The following is a 22930-nucleotide window of genomic DNA, read 5'->3' as shown; positions in this document are numbered from 1 at the left end:
AAAGAGAGTACAAACAACTGCAAACCTACCAAGACATGTTCATCTTTCTTAACTGAGCAGAGAGGAGCCCAAAAGGCACAGAGTAACTCTGGAGGAGCTACAAAGATCATCAACTCAAGTGGAAGAATCTGCTGACAGAACTACTAAGTCATCGTGCCTCTCTCCACAGATCTGGCCTTTATGAAGGAATGACAAAGGCAAAGACACAAGAAGCACCATGGCAGTTTGCCCCAGGCTATGTGGGGCAAACTGCCGTGAAGAAATTATTCTCGTCAGATGAGATTATGATACGTATAATGAGGAAAACAGAAGCTGTAAGCAGCAGCATGCTCTGCGCTAGAATCAACAGTGTGAGAAGACCGCTGAGCAGGTCACAAGAAGGACACAAATAAGTTAATGAAGTGCATTGGTTGTTATTTAATAATTCACCATCACATACAGCTTACTGATACTAAACACTAAAATTGATTCTAGGGAAGTATTATTGTATGGGCAGCTTTTTATTTAGATTACAATACATCTTTAATCTTTGGATACAGAGGCCCCGCGAGCTTCTTCTGTTCAAGTCTCCGTCACCCTTGTTGTCTAAGATTTTAGGCAGTCAGATGACAAGGTAAAATTATTTGACATGCAAAGCTTTTCCGGTTTCCTTTGTAGTTTTGATACACAATGTAGACTTTGATCTCAAGCACAAAGATGAAGAAGAGCCAGAGGATTATGGCGTAAACTCATCTGGCAGTCTGCACCTCAATGTCCACCCACTGCGCCACATACTGCAGCACAATCATCAAGAAGATTCCTCCCACCAAGTTAAATTATTGTTTAACTTGCATGCAAGGAGCAAAGTCACATGCTTAATGCTCTGCTGTCACTCAACACATACTCTAGTAGTTTACAACTCCAGTCATCAAGTGCTGCTGTCTTGTATCTCTGCTCTAACACATCTGAATCGAAAGGCTTAATTACCTCCATGGCATGTCAGCAGGTTTTGCAAAAGCCTGATTTAGGTGTGCTGGAGCAGAGATGGATCCAGAAGTTGCAGGACAGTGGCACTTGGGGACTGGAGTTGCAGACCCTTAGCATACACAGTAATGGGTTTTACAGTGATTTGCTAAGCCCACAGTTTCATATGTGAATCGATTCTGAGACTGCACACAATCCTAAACACTCCACTCCCACAGTGAGACAAGATGTTGGCATCATCATGCTACAGGAACATTTTTAACCAGATGAAAGGGAAGCCACTCAGTTATTGGGAAGGCTGACAGAGCTAACCACCTGAGAGTTTCTGCAGAACAGCAACTCTAGAAATTTAAAAGCATATGGCTTAGTAATGTGTTAAAGTTAAAAATTAAATCCAACAATGAACCTTTGGGAATATTTGGAAATTGCTGCTCACAGACACTATTTAATCTGAGCATGAGCAATTTCCTAAAGAAAAGGCAACATTTTAGGAGAAACATACTTTTGAAAGGCACTGTATCATCTTTCAATCTATTCTGTCTGACTCAAATGTTGCCTTGACATCTAGTCCCAACCCATGCATTCTTTATTCGGTCTTATCTCAGATGTTTTTGCATTTATTTTTTTTTGCTCATTTGCTCTCTCCACACCTGTACCTCCCTGTCTTACCCCTCATCTGTGGTCTCTGGCCACATCTCAGTGTCCTGATTCACTGCTCTGTTGGTGGATCAATAGAAAGGCTCTCTGTCAGGAGGAGCCGCTGCCTCCCCCTTCACCTCACTAACTCTCCCCACCAACATTCACAGCCTTCTGGGAAGCTGGATTTCTACATCCCGTCCCCCTGAAGAGGATTTCCTCTGTCCAGTAGCTCACTCTAAATCTCTGCACCTTCCAAGTCGAGAGAGAGAGAGAGAGAGAAAAAAAATGCATGTTGAGGTAACGAGCTTCTTAAAGAGTGAGGAAAGCACCACTTCATCTGGGAACTAAAAAATGAGATTGCCGGAGAAAATAGGATATCAGAGCTAAGCATAATGTGACAAAAAAGAAGAGGAAGAAACGGGGTGAGAGAGGGAGAAGTTGTGCATTCAGCTAACCCCCCTCCTCAGCCTGCCTCTCTCCACCCCCTAGAAAAGTCTCTCCCTCTCTCTACCTCTTTTCTCTCCGTCTCTCTGCAGCTGTGCTCTGCTGAGCGTCACCTCCACACAGCAAGTGCCTTTACTTCAGCAGAAGAGGGAGAAAGAAGAGGAAGGTGGCTGCGAGCTCCAGAGCAAAAGAAACCTCAGGAGTGCGTCTGCACGCGGCAGAGGAGTGCTTCTCTCTACACTTCATACAGAGGGGCTAAGAAGCGCACAGAGACCGGGAAGAGGCGGCTGCGTTGGAGTAACGCTGTGCCGGTGGTGCCGACTGGGGACAGGGGAATCCACTGACACTGTTGATCCTGGTGGCTCTGGCAAAAAGCTTCCAGAAGGAGACAGAGAAGCGGAAAAGCAGACAGGAGCTCGCCAAGGGGGCAGCATTTTACTTCGGAAAACGAAGCGTGGCGACAGCAGAAACGCACACAGAGAGATACTCTCACAAACACCAGAGTGGAAAAAGGACAGCGAGACAGCCACTGCATTTAAAAATCCACTACAACCCTTCAGTTTCTTCTGACTTAACCAAGAAATGTCTCATGTTGTTGCCCGTGGATGATGGATATTAACTTCTGGAGAGAAATTTGTCTTCTAAAATAAGATTTTTTTTCCAAACTTTGCTACTTTTTTTTTTTTTTTTTTTTTTGGAGTTGGGCCTGTAAACCGCTTGAGCACATCACAGATTTCTTCTAAGTTATAGAAATGGAGAGTTGTCTTGGGGACCGTTGAGATGCCTCCTCCTGATTCAGAGTAGAAAGTGGATTATGACGGCAGTATTTTGCGATTTCTTCTTTGCACCATAAAGAAAAAAAAAATCCATCTACGTCTGCTGGATTTATGTCTGAGAGAAGGAGAAGATCTCAGGCATTTTCTCTTCTCCTGTGGATTACCTATGGGTTTTCTCTCATGGATGATTGCTTGCTGCCAGTTATTAAGAGAAAGTATGAAAAGGGACAAGTGAGTATTGGGCTAGATTTTCTTCCCTCTAAATCTTAAGCTCGAGTCCAAATAATGGATGGCTCTAGTGAAAGCACAATGATGCAGCTTTTGTCTAATCTAATAACACAAATTGAAACCCACTGATTGAACAGTTATGTTTAACAAATGATGATTAAGGTGTAAAAGGTATGCACATCTTGACATCTATTAATTCATTTGACAAGTTGTCCTGGATGTTTACACACCATTTGCCAATGAGCATCATTTACTAAATGAGGGGTGCTGTCTACCCAGCAGGTGGCTTGGGCACAAACAGAGATTGATTGAAGTGATCTCTGGGAATCCAATTAATGTATCCTGGATTATTTCCAAGACAGAAGCAATGGAGGGGAAAACCACCATCTAGTTTAAACTGAGAAACCTCTGCACTCCCCAGTCAGCAACTCTCCTCCTCCTCCTTTCCCACCACCTTCAACCCAGGCAAGGATGGTACCCCCACCCCCCACCAACAAGCCCCACGTTTGCCTTTCCACCATTCTTATCATGAGCAGCATGGCACTAATTGATGCCTACCTGGTGGAGCAGAACCACGGACCCCGCAAGATTGGCATCTGCATCATGGTGATGGTGGGGGACATCTGTTTTTTGATCGTGCTCCGATATGTGGCAGTGTGGGTGGGCGCTGAGGTGCGGACTGCCAAACGAGGCTATGCCATGATCCTCTGGTTCCTCTATATCTTTGTGCTCGAGATCAAAGTCTACTTTGTGTATCAGAACTACAAAGCAGACAGGAAGAGCTTGGACGCTCTCGCGAGGAAAGCCTTGACATTGCTGCTGTCCATTTGCATTCCAGTGCTGTTCATTGTGCTGGTGGCCATCGACCACATGGAGTACGTCAGGGCTTTCAAGAAACGGGAAGAGATTCGCAATCGCCTCTTCTGGGTAGTGGTCGACTTGCTGGACATACTGGACATTCAAGCTAACCTGTGGGAGCCTCAGAAGAAAGGGCTTCCTCTGTGGGCAGAAGGCCTCATGTTCTTCTACTGCTACATCTTGCTCCTTGTGCTGCCCTGTGTGTCTTTGAGCGAAATCAGCATGCAGGGCATAAACATTGTCCCCCACAAGATGCTACTGTACCCCATCCTCAGCCTGGTGACCATTAACATCATCACGCTCTTCATCCGTGGAGGGAACATGTTTCTGTACAGGGACGCAAGAGTATCTGGCATCCTAATCGGAAAGAACATACTGGCCATCATCCTAAAGACCTGCAGCTTTGTGCAGTACAGAAGACAGTTGCAGAACGCTCCTCCTGCCTTTGGAGTGGAGCTGCAGAAAAACTCAGTTGCACAAGCTCGTCCTGCACCCACTCCACCTCAAGTGGTCATGCAGGACCAGACGCCTCTACCCGAAGTGACAACCTGTGAACACACATGACATAATGTCGGGGGTGAACCCTACGAAATGTCAATATGAGTAAATGGGACTCTCAGGATGCTGGCAGGGAGCAGTGTTCCACACCTTTTAGGTCGTGTGAACACTCATGTGAACACACGGGAGATGATGATCCCTGATGCTTAATGGCACACAGGACACTGCAGACACGTAGTGCAGACAGAGCAGTGCTGTCACAGCGGCATTACCGATGACTCAAAGCATTTCCCATGGTGAATTTAATTACCTGTGTATTTTTTCTATATGTACAAAGAAAACAAAAATCTACTGCAAAAAAAAAAAATAGAGTATATTTTTGAATTGTGTGTTGCATTCCAATCGAAAACCTAAAGGGTCTGTGTGCTGTGGCGTGTATTTCTGTTTCTCAGTTGTTTTAGTAGTCGAGGGCTTTACCTTGTCAAAGTGAGACGAGACCCAATGAGAAAATCAAAGTAATGAGGGTAAAAAAAACAGCGGTGAAAGCCCTGTCTCTTAAAAGAAGTGCGTTTTTATATGTGGCTCTTTGATCAAATACTGTGTAAAAGATAAAGGCTTTCCTGCTTTCTCACTGGCTGTAAGGTTTTGTCATAAAATCATTTTAAAGTTATTGGTCCAATGAGTATATTTATTTTTTTAAGAAATTATTTAGTAAATGCCAACTTTGTGACCAGTGTTAGGAGAAAATAAATTAGATAATCAGTTCAGTACAGGTGGGAAGCTTACATCCATTCATGACAGACTTAAATTTAAATTATGGGCTTTTAATCATAAATTTGAATTTGTTTTTTTTTTCAGTGTGAGATGATTGAGCAACTAACTACCATAAAAAAAATAGAACTGGTTACACATATTTGAGTTTAACATAAATATTTTCTAATTTACAGAGTCTAAATTATACATAATAACTGACACATACACATGTCCGCTGCTAATATTTGGACAGATTTCCATTAGCAAACTGTATATTAAACAGAGACGGGTTTTTGCCACCAACACACTTACGGAAAAAATTTGTCTGAACGTTTGACTTCTGCTTTGGGAATAATTGATAATGTTAATTTTAACTGGTTTGTTTCTCAGTGTGGATAACTCTTACATTGTTAAGAATGTTAAAAAAGGCTGAGGTCTGGATTTTGAGAAGCACCTTTCCGAAACATAATCTTTTTATGTGTGTATGATCCTGTTGGAACACACTGTCTGACCAAGGCAAGGACTGAAATACCTAGATGTAATGTTACTTGACACACTGTTGGCTGGCAATTGCAAACTAGCCAATCCAGGAGTACCATTAAGGAAGCGCCAAATATGGAAGACTGTAGAGATTAGCTTCTCGATAGTGTTAAGATTCATATTAAGGTACTTTTGGTGTCTGAACTATTAAGATGGGCAGCTATAAGCATTTTTTGAGAGGGCCAGAAGTATTCATGGGTCTTAGGTATTCACATGTGACTATGCTCCTTAACCCCGATACATACCAGTGGTTCACTGTATTATTGTTATTTTTAAGAGTTTGTGCTTCTTTATTCACCCTTTGTGAAAAACAAGGTCATGCATACGTGCATCAAGCTAGTCACATTGACATGCAGCTTCCTGTTAGCAGCGTTGATCTCCTTCAAAATAAACCTTGAGCCAAAACAGCATTTATGACCATAAGTGTTAACACAGCAAACAGAGTGTGATGCTCTGCATTTTCAGGTCACTTCTGTGCCACTTGTTGTTCAGACTGGTGTCTGAACAACAAAAAGACTGTCTCATCAAAACATTTTAATTAGTCAACACCTAACCAATCGAGATGAGTTGAATTGGTTTGATATCCAGACAAATTAAAGCAAGAAGTCTGTTCATCACTTCAAGAAGTCAGTGGTCAAGTTGCAACTTTCCAATGGACATTTAAACATTAGCAGGTGAAATTTAACATATGAAAAAAACAAAGCAGATTTAAACTTTTGAAAGTATGTTTTGTTTAATTACGTCACTCTGAAAAAGAATTGCAATGCGTAAAGTTTTCTTTCACAAATATAAATTGTTTTTGAGTTTTATCATATTTTGCAGGGTTATTTCTGATGATGGAAACATTTAGGTTCAACTCTGTGTATGCTATGAACAGTTTGATCAATGCAAATAATGACCATATTGCTATTTCTTTGAGATTAAATGCATTGCCAAGAAACAAAGCTGCAGGAGGGTAAATGAATCCTAAATAAGAAAGCCTGTTTAATATCCACCTCAGGCACACAGCGACTATCTGAGCTTGTGCTTAGTGGCAACAGCGGTTGTAAGCACTGTCATTCTGTTCCTCACACAAAAGGACAAAATAGATACTTTGGTGCAGTGATGTGAATCCACAAAAACAGCCAAGCACATGTCTTGTCTTGATATGACAAATCTTGCTCTTTCACAAGCTCTTTTCCCACCCACACCACCAGTTGAGTCAGAGCTAAAGTTTTTGACTGTTTGTTTGCCTTCTCTGAATACATTTCCCTCAAAGGGAATTTTTATTACTCTAGCAAAACTGCACACAAAAGAAGCAGAGTTCTGGTCATCGACAGTTCTATTTTCCCCGGATGGTTCAGATGTGGACCTGGATTAATTTCTCTCACCTGTGGCTGTGTGTGTGTGTGTGTGTGTGTGTAATTTTAAACCCCGAGAGTGCAGGAGATGATCTAACATTTCCATCTGTGCAAGGCTCAGCTACGGGAAGGTGGCAACATTAAGTGGCACAAACCAGGATTTCACATTAAGACTGCTGTAGTCAGCACTACTTGTCGGTGTTGTTGGCTTGTAAAGATACAACATCAGCAATTTAGACACTATAATGCACTATTGGATAATATCGTTTATACAGAACTGCTGCAATGAAAGGAAAACATTCTTCTTTTAAAATAATGGTATATTAAAACAATGTGATATGTTCTGCTGAATGCATCAACCCTGCACATTTAAAAAGTGTAAGGACTTAAAAACGTAATATTTTAGTGTTTTTACAACTTGACAGAAACAGATGTGCTACACAAATGTAACTGAAATTAATGTAAACATGAAATAATTTTCCTGAAGTCCATTTGTACAAATTTCACAGAAAAAAAGATTTAAGATAAAGAGATGCATTTAAAAAAACTAACTGCGAAAGCTCAACTTTATGGAGCAGAAACGGATGTGTTTAGTATATTATTTTATATTCATTACATGAGAAAATCTCATGTAATGAGATGCATGGAGGTCCGAAGTGCAGCCCAGGCGTCAATTACAATTACAGCATGTTTTGCTCACCTGCACATGCAGTTGATTCAGACAGACACATAAAAACAATGCTGGGGTGAAATTTTTATTGACAGATTCAAATCCGCCTACAACTGAAAATGTTAAAAGTGTTTCTCTTTTATTAACTATTTTTCTGCTTCAATCTTATAAAGTAGAATCATAAACATCTTGTGACATTTACTCAAAAGCAAACTTGCCAGTTATAAAACTTGGGTAAATACATACAGCTTTCTCAGTGACTCATATACTGTCCTTGTTGACAGAAACAAAACTTGGAAACTACATTTCTTTTACTGAAAGGTCTTTCCAGATCTAAAATAACGTTTCTAACTAAAATCACACAGCTTTGATTGTTTAATAAAACATTACACTAGTTTATCATGATTGCTTTGATATTTGATTTTTTAAATGTGATCTAATTTTTTGTTGCCTGCGAGTCCTTTTCCCCATCCTCCATCCTTTTGCCTGGGCATCTCTTTGATAGAAAAAAGATATTTTACATTTTAACTAAAGCTTGAAAAACTCACTGCTTCTTTCTGTCTTATTAAACAGCCTGGAGGTGCAATTTGGAGGGATGTGCACTTTTCTCCAGCTGTGAGCCAATTTCCAGAGGAAGCCCAGGATGTAGCCATAGGGTCTCATATGGACACCACATTTGTTAGTGACAAAATTTGTTCATTTCAACCTTTTGTTGAGATTTTTTAACTTCGTTGCCAACGTTAACGGTCCTGCTTAAATCTACATAATGCCCTTAAGTACTGGGTTCATCATGCATCTCCAAATACTTCTATAAGCAGGAATCATCCATGTTGTGGCTAACTTTAGATGTCATACTACGGGCTTAGTCTGGTGTGATGGTGACACATAAGACTCATCAATAGATTAGCAGTAGATGGATATAAATCCTGAAGACAGAAAAACGAATGCCCGTCCTACCGCTTGAGAAAAGATAGAGATGCTTTGGATAACTCACTGAGGGATAAAAAGACTGAATTTTGATTGGTTCAGGGAAAAACGAGCGGAGAAAAGCAGTGTTGTCAAAACTGATGATTGGATTGAGAACTGACAGAGCTGGAAAGGGGAACTGAAAGAAATAGAGTTGCTGGAATAACTCAGTTTGATCAAACAGCAAAACAAAAGAACAGAGTAAAATCGTTCACATTGACATCGTTTAGAAAAGCACAATATTGCAGATTTCCATTTTTTTCCATCTATCTATTTAAAACTCATACTACACTCATACTGGTTTTAATTTCCAGTTAGCTTTAAATTTATAGTCTAGCAAAACTGGTTATACTTCTCAGTATAAGAATATTTATTGCTCATTGTGACAAAGATTTTCTTTAAATATGTAAAAAAAAAAAAAAATAAAAACAATAGTAAGCACTACTTCTACATAGAAAGGAAAGAAGATTAGGTTTATTGAAAATCTATTTCATAAAAAGACTACTGAAGCACTGAGTAAGTGATCATAAAATCTGATTAAATATTTTAAAATGACATCAAACAGACAAAATATAAAATTATCAGAATATAAATTTAATCTAAGGGACACATTAAGCCTGGAGGATCTCTGGTTATATGAGATCAAAACTTTATATGTTTTGCTTATATGTAAAATGTTGTACTTATGAAATACAATACTGCATTTTACTCCAAAATCACCAATTTAGCAGTATAACATGGTTGTGGCAGCATCATACTGTGGGTTTACTTTTTTTTTTACAGGTCATAGCTGATAGAGTTTAATACAGAGCAAGCCTGGATGAGAATCTGTGAGAGGCTGCCAAAGACATGCGACTTTGAGGTTCATCTTCAATCAAGTAGTTTAGATAATGGCCTAGTTAAAGTCTAGTTATTCAATTAAGAATCTGAGGAAAAACTTGAAAATTCCTGAAGACTTGCCCCATTAAAAGTGTTTCTACAAAGTGGGCTGATTACATATCGGTTAAAAAGAAACAAAACTATGCATTGTTTCCTTTCACCCTTATGTAATGATTTATGTTGGTCTGTTGCATCATTCCAGTAAAATGAATGACTGTGAATGAAAATGAGATAAAACATGGGAAAGTTCAAGATGAAAAGAATAATTTAGCAAGGCACAGCTCATCTTTGCCAGTCAACTTTTCCCTTAATATAGTATTTTTTCCATTAAAATACATTTCAACAGGACAAAAATAAATGCTTCAAATAACTTCAGAAGTAGCTCAAACTTTTCTGTGCTTTTTTACAATGACTTCCCAACATGTTCTTGAGTCATCCCTCCCCCTCTCAAATGTAATAAATTGGAAAGGCTGCCTATCCACACCTACGATATAAACACCGACAAAGCTGCCTGGGACAAGCCAGCAAGACAAACAGTGTCTGTAAATTCACAGCTTGACCTTCAGCAGTCTTAAATGGCAACAGAGTCGAGTAACAAATGTATTTTTCAGGGAAGGCATGTTAGAAGGTGACGAGAACAAACCGGCAGAGAAAATGAATCCTCATCAAGTATTGATTCTCCTGTCTGGAGGAAAACTGATAAGATTTGAAACAACCATCTTCTGTAAAAGAAAACACCGTACTTTTTTGACGGAGCAGCAGGAGGTCTTTGATGCTGCTGAGATGTGTGTGCCTAAAGCTCATCTTTACTGGAGTATCCTACAATCCAGCTTGAGTTGGGACTCTGCATGGCACTTCACAAAGTTTTAGATTCCTTATCCTTAAACTGAGATGCCCCTGCACAGGAGTGAAGCAAATAAAAGTGATGTTTCTTGGCATAGTTTATCTAATTCATTCTAAATTTGTTTGCATGCATACACTCCAAACACACAGCAGCTCCGAGCAACATCCTTTTACAGTTTGCTGAAAAGAAGCAATTATCTGTTCTACAGTCAAAATGCTTCTGCAATTAATCTTTATCTTGGCGCTCTTAATCACCAAATTACAGCCTGGATAATTATGAAACAGCTTCCCCACACATCCAGCCATGCATGTTTTCATTTCATGCCCCTGCGACACGGAAGGTTTCGCTATCGCGCATATGCACAGTTTGTGAGGATTACCAACGGCTATGAAGTATGACCCTGACTGGAGATCAAGCCTGAGACTCTCAGCTACAATATGATCCTGCCTAAAATCAGGTCAGCAGCTCTTAGTCGACACAACGGGAAACCATGGACATCAGAAACGAGAGGCGCCTGCTCAGAGTGGTGTTAAGTGTTGTATAAAAATATGAATTATGAAGAGGTGTTTAAATATTCAAGCAACCCAGCAGTTCAACGAGATTTATCATTTAAATCCAAGCAATTCTGCAAGTTTTCTCTCAGGTCTTGTTGACCTATAAAAGATTCAGATGGTTTATAAGTCGCTGTGATGCTTACAGGGCATTTTCTCAGAAACCCATTCATATGTAAACTGTCTAAAAATCTGAAATAATATTCTCTCAGTGTAATATCTGTGGAGGAAATAAAATGTATGTAAATATGGAGCTGTGGAAAAAAGGATTTTCCTCCACACAGATTTCTTCTGCTTTTTGCCACATGTAAATGCAACACAGTTTAATATGAGATATAAGCTTAGTCAATATAAAATGTGGTTTTATAATACACTGTTCATTTTAATGAAAGGACCTATCCAAATAAACTTGACAATATGTAAAAATATTATTGCCCTTCTTGATAAATCATGTATTAATTGCGATAATCTACATTTTCAGTTACACCAGGCACACTCTGGTGGTATTTGTCAAGAAATCACCAAAGAAACACTTCTGACAATTTGAAGTAGGCTAAAAAATCTAAAAAAAAAATAAAAAAAACTAAAGAAATTTAAGCACAATTTTTTTTATCAATCTGGAAAGGATTGCAAAGCAATTTCTAAAACTTTAGATCTCCAGGAAACTATGAGCTACTGGCTATTAATGGCAAAGTACAATTTCTACGAAAATTACTCCATGAACAAATAAACCGATCATCCATGAGTTCACAAAAGGATCCAGAAAAGCATTTAAGCACAGCAGACTTCACTTTCATCAGGATGATTCACAAGACTTTCTTGAAAATATCCAACAGTGGAATCTTTTGAAAATGTGCATCCCGATGCATCTGGGATGCATAAACCATGTCAGAAAAAAACATTTTGCCAGTCAAATGTAGTGGTCTTAATGTGATGGTCAGAGACTGCTTCTCATTGTTGCTGTAAATCTCCCAGGAGAACATGAGGCCATGCATGTTTCGACCTGAAGCTCACTTGATTTGTGCAGCAGGTCGACGTACTGAAACGCAATAGCAAGACCATTAGTGAAAAGACACAAAATGAAGGTTTTGAATTGGCCTAGTCAATGTCCGGTCTGATTGGAAGTAGGACTGTAAACAACTGACATTGTGGATTAATTAAAATAGTTCTGCAAAGCTCAATTCATCCACAGTGATGTAAAGTTAATGCTACCAAAAGTTTCCCAACCTGTTATTCGGTTAAGGGAGTAATCACTTCTTTCATAAATGACCAGGTTGGATTAAAAAGCCTTTTTCTCTTCATGAATGAACCCCCACTTTAGGTTATTTTTTTCTTCAGGTTATCATTAAGTGATATAAAAGTTTTTTCATTGATCTGAAATATTTTAGTGAAGAAAAAAGAAGCAAACCATTTCACTGCCCTATCCATTTTATACTGGAAATACATTTAAACTTTAACTTAAAGGAGAATATGCAGCATATAAAAATACTAGAGATGTTTTATTTCCTGCCTCTAAATGGACTCCACTTTGCAACAGGAAGCATATTGTAATTTCTGCCCCTTTCACTTGGTCAACTTCTCTCTGTCACTCATTCTGAAAGACTGCCTGCTCTGAACCAGCGCTGAGCCTCAGGATGAGAGGTGCAACAAAAAAACCCCACCGCAGGTAGTAATGAAAATGACGGTGAGGGAGGACAGTTTGAAAAGAATGCTTCACCTTGACCATTTAATCTTACTTTGACTTTTGCCATCTGGCTACTATAAAGCCCACAGCAAATGGATTTCATCCCAAAATGCCCTGGGATTTTCAGCGGATGTGGCTCAAGAATCAGGAGTTGTTGAAGGAACAAGGTAGCTTTGTTGTTTTTCAGCTTAATGAGGCAACTCACAGATAATATCTTCCCCACAGCAAGCAGCTAGAATGATGGTCGCTACAGCCAGATAAATGCAGTTGGTAGCTTCAGGGACTTCACAGCTTGACCTAAATGCCACCCCCCAAAAAAGATATTTTTAACTTATTGATGTGCAAAAGCCCTATTTTAAGAACCGTTATCTTTACTGTTTAATCCAATGTGAAGCCATTGTGATTTCATGCCACATAGCAAAACAAAGTATTGCCTAAATGTGAAGTGGAGGGAAAATAATATGTGGTTGCAAACATTTTTCACAATTAAAAATAAAGTTCAGATGTGGACTCATCTGACCAGAACACCTTCCTTCATTTTTAACGTGTCTCTTCCAGGTGGGTGGAGAATTAAAAGCTGTGAAAACACACCACAGTTCGCTGTTTTGTTGGGAAATAAATGTGTGAAGCAATTTGTTATTTTTCACTTTACATCCCATTCTTTCTTTTGTGTCACTTTTTAATTCTTAGTTATTGTTTATAAAAGACAGTCTAAAAACATGCCTATGTTATTATGCTATAAGCACCATAATACAGATATGGGACTGCTGTTTCACTCAGTTTGTCAATGTGATTTTGTCTGTCCCCATCAACTAAACTTAAATCTTGAGCCATCTCTTTAGTTATGCTGCTTTAGGCTTAGGCTGCTGGAGGAGAAACTGACCTCTTTTCCTCTTTTCTTCTACTACTACTCTCCAATTTGCTGTTGTGTCAACTGTTAACTTTGCTTTCTTTTAGTTTTCTCTCCCCACAGAAGCTACATCTGGTCGGTCTGGTGTTCTGTTTTGCTACAATACTTTCCTGAAAGAGGGAATCGGCTGAGATAATCCTGCAAATCACCCAACAGTCTCCCTCTCCTACCATTAAGTTTTTACTTTTCTTTAACACAGAAGAACAAATGTAGGAGTGCTTTCTTTTTCTTGTTTGTATCTGCTTTGTCTTAAACTCTCTGAGTTGTGGCAGATGGCCGTTTACACTGAGCCAGGTTCTGGTTCTGCTGGAGGTTTCTTCATGTTAAGGGGGAGTTTTTCCTCTCCACTGTCATGCATGTACAGTATGTGGGATAGCTGTAGTCAATAACTGGTCTACAGTCAATAAATCCTTTTCTAGGAGAAGCGAACGCTGCCAGTCATTGACTTGATGAAATCTGTCAGATTTCTCTAGACAACTTTTTGAAGGATTGTGACATGTTATGATCAAGTGTTACATAAATAAACTGAATTGAATAAAATACAATAGAAATTGTGGCTGTAATATGAAGTGGAATTGTTGATGGGTATGAATGCCTTTGCATCATTGTTTTCTCGCTTTTTACATACTTTATTCATCAATATATTGTGCTGTTCCTTGACAGATACTTATTTTAAAGGGTTGGTTTTGAAACCTGCTTCTGTTATAACAGATGAATATTGATTGCATAATTTTCATCATCCCTCCTCAGAGGAGAATTACTGTACATTGAGTAATGCCTTACAATGGAGAACAGACAGTAAAATCAATTACACCATCATGAAAAAGGTATTTATCAGCATCCAAAATAACCATTTGGAAAGGAGCTTACTCCACGTCAAACATCTGAGCCACTGCTGCAGCCGAGAAGGAAGAACAAACACTAAAAGCGAGTTTATTAATCATTGAATAACTCATGCTGTCATTTGAAAGCATCTGAAACTATAATCTTACACTATTCCCCAAAGCATTTACTTTTAAGAGACATTTTCAGTGGGACAATATTCCAAATGAAAAAAAAAAAAATGCGTTTAACAAAATCGTCAAGCGCAAAATTATTTGGATCTGTGATCTTCATAGTTTATAAAACTGATAGGACAGCTGTTTGTTTTCTGTAAACCATTACAATGTTGGCCCTTCAGCTTTTATCTATTTGAATCATCCATTCATCATATCCAACAGATTTTCTGCATAATTAGTCTAGGGATGGAAATGGCTACTAACGTTAGATTTTGTGTCTAGTTAATTATTGTGTTCAAGTCTGAATAACTTTAGTTGAAGTTATTTTAAAAATGAACCATTGGGGCTACCAACAACTGTGCCACAGGTGATTTTGTTCAAATTTAATTGTGAAAAATTAGATTTTGCTTAGGAGATGAAAATATATTGCCATTATGTTTGTAATGGCATGAATATGAAAGAAAATGGAGGCAACTACCTGTTGTCACAAGTAAAGTCAATATAGAAGGAATTTCCAATAAAGTTATTAGTTGCTCCAAACATCTGTGGCTCCAACAAAAACTACTGAGCCGTTTTTATTTTTTACCCCAAACTGGATTCACCACTTCTGATGAGTCATGCTTAAAAAATATTTTTATATTCAATACTTCTCTTTTAATACATTTTTTTCCAAGCTCATGAACTTCACTCAATACATTCCTATTACTTTAGACAGCAGAAAGAAAAATAGCATGACACCCAAATGCCAACCTTGAGGAATCCAAGCAGTTGTACACAATCGTAAGTTACAAAACAAATATAAAAATTCATTTTCATCCTTTGTACATGTATATATATTTTCGCCGATCTGTAACTTGGCAGTTTGCTTTAAATATATTTTAATGACACGATTCATTCAACAGCTTTACTGTAAATAAAAACACAAAAGAAATCAAAAGGTCTCAAAGGTCAAAGCTACAAGCATTAGTAAGGCAGGAGTCAAAAGAAAAATCCATGAAAAGAAAAGTATTTCCAAAACAGAATGATGTTTATTTAAGCTGTCTTTATGTAAAGATTATTACCAAAACTGCAGCTTTCACAAAGTCAGAGCAATTTTAACAGCAAGGTCACTCCTCTTGTCTAGAAGAATGAAAAATACAGTACGAACATTTTTTTGACTTGTGTACAGAAATTCAGAAGTAAAACCAAATTTCTAAATGCAATCAATGTAAAATGGTTTCAATAAAAGAGACCAAAAATTACTAAGTTTTTTAAGCATTTTTTGATACCCATTTAAAATCAAGTAGAATCAAATTTACAGTAGAATTTAGTCTATTGGTTGAGTTATATAGTCCTATTCATAATTTCACAAATATAGGATGTCCTAAAAGGGGATAAAGATCTCCATGACTAAATAGAGTTACAGACAATAGCTATAGTCATAAAACTCAAACATAGGAATGTGAGCAAACAATCAAATTTCAGGATCATCTGAAACATTTTAATCACTGTGCAGCTGAAGTCAAGGATGCCATCATATACATAGTAACACACCATCATTTAGACCAGTCTCCTCACTGGAGAAGAAATGGATGTGAGGAAGGACTATAAATAAGTCTGGACTGAAGAAAGAACAGTGAAGCCTTCTACAGGAAAGAACAAAACATCCTGTAGTTCTTGAGAAGTGCTTCACATTAGTCTTTCTAAAGTTAATTCTGATCTGTGAATCAGTCAGGCATAAAAACTGAACCAGTGTTCTGACTACTGATAAAGAATCCATTTTTGCTTTTAAACATCCGTTTCTACCAGTTTTACAAATGCAGACTAGGGTTTATGTTCATTCTTCTTCATCTCAAGGTCAGTAACTGCAAATATTTGAAATAAAGCATATTTGTGTGGTAAAATGGCCCAGTGTAGTTCTAAAAACCTGTTTAGTCATTCACTGTTGCTCTGGCTGCATGTTTTGGGTTGATGACTTGCTGCGCATTGAGGTCAATTTGCCACAATCAGAACATGATCAGAACAAGTGTTTACTTGCACGCCATTTGGATGATCAAATCTGCATAAACTCATCATTTCACAACATAGACGAGGATACAAAAGTTCTGCTAATTGAGTATCGTTTTCCTGAGAAACAATGGGATGATAACTGGATGTGTGTCACTTTTGGAGTGAACGCAGAAATCACCATGCTATAAAGGAACAGATTCAGCTAGAGGGGCTATGTCGTGATGACAAATTCACAGAGGCACTGTGATGAGCGATTGTCCTTCCACTGAAACACATCTAAGTGAGTGTGGCTTCTCAGCTCTGATTCAGGTGAAATTAAAGCTTTGAGACTGAGCATGACTTTTTTTTTTCCTACCATAACTTCACAGTTTGAGGCTCTAAAATTTGTGTTTAAGGTTATTTTCAAGTAAATTAATAAAAAAAAATATATATATATTTTCTTGACTTTGTCTCGTCAGTAAGGATTGATGAGCCACTGCTTTACACGGCTTGCGGCAAATTGCAAACATTCCTACTTTCAGCAACAGCTTTCTTTATGCAACCCTTACTCGGCATTTTTCCACCCGAGTTATTGATCTCAGCTGCTCCTCCCACAAAAAGAAGAAATAAAAAGGTGCAAACAAAAATATTAAAATTAAATACTAAAAAGTTTGTGGTTATAATGTGAAAACGTTCAGTGGGGTTCCTCAGCACAGAGTGATTTTCACAGATTATTTAATGCAAAACCTTTACACATAAATGATTATGACTGTTAAGTAGTAATACAGAAAACTTGCCATTTACAGAGTACCTCATAATGAGGCTGCAGCTGTGATTATCCAGATGTCTAACATGGAAATGCCTGCAAACGATGCCCGATGGAGATTTTCACAGTCATAAAATGGATTTCATTTTTAATGAGTTTTGGCCTTTTGAACCAAACTGGTCCCAAAAATATGCTTTATACAAAAAGCTATTTGTCTCAAACAACATCTGAAACCAACTGGAGACCAGTAGAAATAGTCCACCATTCAAGAGACTGTAAAAATGTTCCTGATATAATCAGTGAAAACCAAATCAGAAGTAAAAAGGTCAGTGAATATTGGAATTTCACTGTGGCCTTAATTTCCATTGAACTTTGTGAAAAGACCTGTCCTCATTTTAAAACTGTGGAGCCATTTAACTTTTTTTAATGCAACATACAAGTAAAGAAGAAATGTGCTCTAAATGAATAAGAGATTTAGAAAGAGCAGGGTGGCCTTGTTCTGCGAATATTAAAGTAATTTGAACCCAACTCACAGTGCGCCAAATGTTATATTATTATTATCGCTCCTTCTAAAAGGTCGAGTAACTCATTCATATGACAGGCTGCTGATTTTTAACAGCCAAACAAATAGGTCAGTGGTCCTTTAAAAGTCTTTTTATTCTTTTCCCTCCTCCTATAAAAAAAGAAAAAACAACATTGCTGTAATAGCTGACTAAAGTAACTGCAAGTGAAGGTCCTTTTTTAAATCCTAAAGTAAAAACTGAGCAATTTTCCGACCATTCAAACTGAAAATTTTCTATGGGACTGAGTGCAAGGCTTGGTGATGACCAAACAACCTTAAGTCACTGTGTTCCTATACTACAACAGGATGCTCAGGAGTCATTTATTCATCATAAATGGATAATGACACTGTGTTATTAGCTTTACCAAGCACTTTTACAAAGTTTCCATCTTATTTCTTACTAAAATATGTTAATCTCTGGGACAGAGAACACATTTAATTTTAAAACAGTATGATGGCACTGATGGCTGCTTGTATGTGCAAATAATTGGGGCCTGCACATTAATTTCCATCTAGATTGTTAAGGTCCACATTCACTAATGTATCTAGACTGATTTCTTTTTTTTTCACAAAGTAACAGGAAAAAGTGTTTGAGGTGTTTTATGTTTTGTAATGGTGTGCCTCCGGTTAGCTCAAACGGTGTGACTCAACCTAATGGATGCTTTCACAGTTATGACATCGTTGTAGGATTTTTCACACAATGAAATATTTTCAGTCCTAACTGACCTAAAACACAAAACAGACGGAATGATTCTGAGGGAACAGATTTTATTTGTTTTTATGGCAAAGCATTTGTAAAGTAAAACTCTGTTCATGAATCTGACCTGAAATATCTGAATATTTTCATTTGTATAGAGAAACATTTATCAAAACACAATGCTGTTGTTGAATTTGGATATCTGGAAAATATTGTGTAAAATAATCAAATGTCCCCCACAAAATACCTCAGCATTTGAATGAAACCCCATAAACATCTCGATTTAAGCTCTTAACAGGGGTTATATGACCTTTCATTATCCCAGATGTGTGTGTTTTTCAAATTTAGCAAACTCTTACATTAAGCAGACTGATCTGACCTTGCTGGAAAAGAAGAAAAAAAAAAAAAACATGAGTCACTTTTTTTGTCAAATTGAGCAAATTTTAAGAGGGAAGATGTGCAATGCATACAATATTATGCATGAAAGATGACTGTAAAAGGCCAAAGAAGAAAAACCTGTCTGTAAATTGAACTTTTATAACATCCACTTATTTCTAAAAGGCCAAACCCATCTGCTGAAAGTTTCAACATGTCACAGGAATTAAAGTTTCCTGTTATGTCTCTTCTTGCAACTTTATTTTAAAACACAATAATGATACTAAAACAAGCTAATTTTGAGATAAAAGTGCATCACCAAACAACAGTTTATGATTGTAGATCCCAGTGCTGGAAACAGTGGAGCCAAACGACCCATCTCTTTTTGGCTTCACAAAGTAAGAGTTTGGTGCATTTGTCCAGTTTGCACACACTAGTGACTTAGAAGAATAAGAAGAAACAGCAGCAACTATTATTGAAGTTTGTCCTACTTTTTCAGAAATGTTAGTTGAAATTCTTGGGATGAGGTTATAAATCTAGTCTGCAAAAGACTGGTAAATATGAAATTAAGTTAAACTCAAAAGATAATCCCATACTACCTGAATTTTTATTTACATTTACCTAATAAACATGAAAAAAGTGGTTGGAGTTGTCTACTAGATGATTTAAGTAGATATTACTACTTTGAATGTAGCACAGGCAGTAGATGCAGATTTGTGTTTTTAGTTTGATAAATTAAATACAGTTTGGGATTACTTTGACAGCAAAATGTAATTTGATGGGAATTTGCCACAGTAGAGTTTAAACAGCCAATAATTGTTAAATACCAAATGACCATATGTGAGAATGACTCCTCCATTTGACACCACCACCATGTACAAATTTGCTCAGAGATCAGTCAAAGTTACAAGCTTAAGTGCATTTAAAACACTTCTGTGCGCTTTAAGATGTTTTCCTAGGTATCAGGCACAACTCCAGGAAAGAAAAAAAGGCTTCTCTCTCTATGGGGGCAGATTAACAGCTCAACAATAAAAGAAAAAATAAAAGCTTGAGCCTGAAAAAGCAGATCCACAGCAGGGAAAGACACAAGAGGAAGGACATCAAAGTGCACCACTGACAGATTTCTGGGGCAGAGAAGAGAGAGATGTAGGGGGAAGACCAGATCCAAAGAGCAATGGGTGCTGTTTATTACGCGGCTGTAGGGCGTGGGGCGAGGCCTTGGTACACATTATTGGTTCTCAGTATGTAAGAAAGAAAATGCTTGCTGTCACCAGAGCAGATGTTATTACTTATATAAACAGAAAAGGCCATTAGGAAGCACACAGGGTGCTGCTGGCATGCTGAGGAGTCCAGAAAATCTCCTTGCCTCTTCCATCTGGTGAGGCAGAGGCCGTCAAAGAAAAGCATTTTGGTAATTATTAATCAAGTTTTTAAAAATCCACCACAAATAGTACTGCAGGAGAGCAGAATAATGAATAGCTGTGATGTCCGTAGACCACGACGAACCACCGGCCATCAGAGATCCCATGGGATCCCAAATAAAAGAGTGACTCAGCAGCACGCTCACAGAAATACTAATCAGAAACCTTCTGTATTATAAATCAAGCACAACTGATATAAAAAGGAAAGTCGTTATGCTGATGAGAGGAAAAACCCATGAACACTCATAGCAGACGGATATAAGAATGAGGCATTTTTAAACATAAACTACCCTTTTTTTAATCCCCTTAAGACAATTGATATTTTTCTCATCTCTGCAGGAAAAGAGAAAATGAATGTGGCTGTGCTTAATGTGAACAGAGTGGCCCAAAATAATGCAGCTGTGCACAGCAGAAAACACAATGTCAGAGATAAATACAAATTCATAAAGTGGCCTGTTGGAAGTTTGGCACAAAATCACACAAAAAAGCATGCTGTGCCTTAGTTAAGAGTAGAGGAGAAACACCATGCCGTTTCATATTATACCTGCATCAGAAAATACTTGGATTTTATGTGGATTTGGATTTTTTTGTTAATGAAGTGCTGCTTTTTTCCCAAACAATTTTGACCACAGCCGTTATATTAGGTGTTGTGTTTGTGCTCTATGCCTTGTGGTATGGTAGGGAAAAAAAAGCATTTGCTTCTTAACCGTTGTGTTTGTGGTAAGTTTTTATCACACTCAATTACTTCATAGGAAAGAAATCTTAATACAAGATGAACTGAGTAAATCCAAAAAGCAGTAATGCTTACAGTTAAGGGAAATACATCTTTCCAAAACGCAATTTCTCCTTCATTAAAACAAAAAATAAACGTTGATTAATCACATTTAGAAGTCAAATTTCATCTGAATTACTTCCAGACATTTTGAGCCAACAAAGTGTTTAAGTAGAACCCGTCTGACAACATGAAGTTGGCTAAAATGTCTTTAAAAACAATACTTAACAACCCCTGCTAAACAAATTCAGGATCAAGAAACCAAATAATTGGTGTAGAAAACCATTTTTCAAGGCTTTATAATAATTGTTTCATAATAAAGTCAACAGAGAAAAAAAAAGCTTTTATTATTTTCTCTGTTAAGTTAATATTGAACTTAACAGACTCAGTGAAGGTTGAAGAGGCTAAAGTTTCCATCAGGCTAGAGCTTCCACCTCGATGTCCTTCTCCAGAGAAATCTTTAATCCATATTTTATTTAAAAAGTTGAGGTAAATCTAGAGAAAGGTCTGCATACTAATACTTTCCCTGTCATGCTGCCCTGACTGAAAATTTCAGTGAGGATTAAAACTTCATGACATTTTTCTGATAACTAAATAAATGTGGAAACTCTAAGCGCTTTCAGTCTGGGGTTTAGCTACATGGTAAGAAATCTGTAGTCAATCAGCTTGAGGAGATAAAAACCACATACTTACAAACAGAGGCGCAAAAAGTGGGTATGCAGCGTATGCAACGCATAGGGGCGCAGCACCAGAGGTGGCGCCAAAACCCCGTCTGGAGTGGGCAACGCTCCGGTTATGTTTTTCCATACACTTCAGCGCGCTACACGCTCCTTCACCTGTTGCACATAATGAGGTAAATGTAGCGATTTTTACACTTCACGTATCCTTCACGTATTCCTTCCCTCGGGAGTGGGGGGAGGGGGGGGGGCGATTTATGTTTTTGCATCCACCTGAATAATGTGCAGTTGCACCACTGCTTACAAAAAGTAACAAAGCCAAGTAAACACGCTGAAAACTTCAATTGGAGCATTGCCTCGTGTTCTTTTGACTTCTTTAAATTTGTAACCTAAAATTGGTGTTTTTGAGCTGAGCATATCCGTTTCTGGAATTAGTTGTTTTTTTTTCTGCTTCACAATAATCTAGGAGTAACTCAGCTCTTCAGAGGCTAAGCTACTTATTCGGTCCAGGTGTACAAGAGAAGAAATGCATCTAAAAGTTACAGGTGGGTAGCTCTCAGAGAGTTGAGCACCCTGGTGTAGAGAGACTATATATATGTAAAAAGGAGGCATGTTTTTGATGTATTCAGGCTGATAAAAATGAAGACTTCACTAACTTTTATCAATAAACAGTTGTTTTTTTAGGAAAAAGAAATCCCTCAACATGACTTGAGAGATATGATCTAAAAATATTATTGCCAATATCCACTAAAATGTACAACTAATTAAGGGAGGTCAATGATGATGGAGATATTTTACAAGCAGTCCAGAGGTAGAAAAAAAAAACTTAAGGAATTTTTTAGAGATTTGCTTGATTTTATTTGAAAGCTCTACACTTTTAACACTTCAAACTTGCATTTGACTCCATCAGTGCAGAATGCAATCACTCTAGTTTACCTACAAATGATTGTGATTTAAAATAAAATAATAATAATAAAAAAAGGACTTTAATAATACAATTCTGGCAGCATCCCAATAGATGTAGTTTTTGATCAGCTGAATATTAGTGAGACATGCAGTGATTGTAAAACAATAAATGGAGGTAGCCATCTCAGTCCTGGCTTCTTTTATACCTTTTATTAGTTATTTTTTGTTTGTGAAATTTGTATTTT

General features: G+C 37.7%; 1 protein-coding gene across 1 annotated transcript; it reads left to right on the top strand.

The window, feature by feature from the left end:
• Nucleotides 1-2326: 2326 nt before the first annotated feature.
• LOC106907570 (transmembrane protein 121) lies at nucleotides 2327-5076 on the top strand. Its single transcript, XM_088012976.1, has one exon. It carries the CDS (start codon nucleotides 3522-3524, stop codon nucleotides 4470-4472), a length of 951 nt encoding a protein of 316 aa, XP_087869102.1. The 5' UTR covers nucleotides 2327-3521; the 3' UTR covers nucleotides 4473-5076.
• Nucleotides 5077-22930: the final 17854 nt, after the last annotated feature.

This window comes from Poecilia mexicana, unplaced genomic scaffold (assembly GCF_051168715.1).
Source record: "Poecilia mexicana isolate PSO_F unplaced genomic scaffold, ASM5116871v1 scaffold_15, whole genome shotgun sequence".
In the NCBI taxonomy this organism is placed as follows: Eukaryota; Metazoa; Chordata; class Actinopteri; order Cyprinodontiformes; family Poeciliidae; genus Poecilia; species Poecilia mexicana.
Note: the sequence above shows the minus strand (reverse complement) of the source record. Positions and strands in the feature narration are given on the sequence as shown.

Excerpts from the sequence above, each read along its gene's own strand:
- LOC106907570 (XM_088012976.1), top strand. The coding sequence starts at position 3,522 with ATGGTACCCCCACCCCCCACCAACAAGCCCCACGTTTGCCTTTCCACC.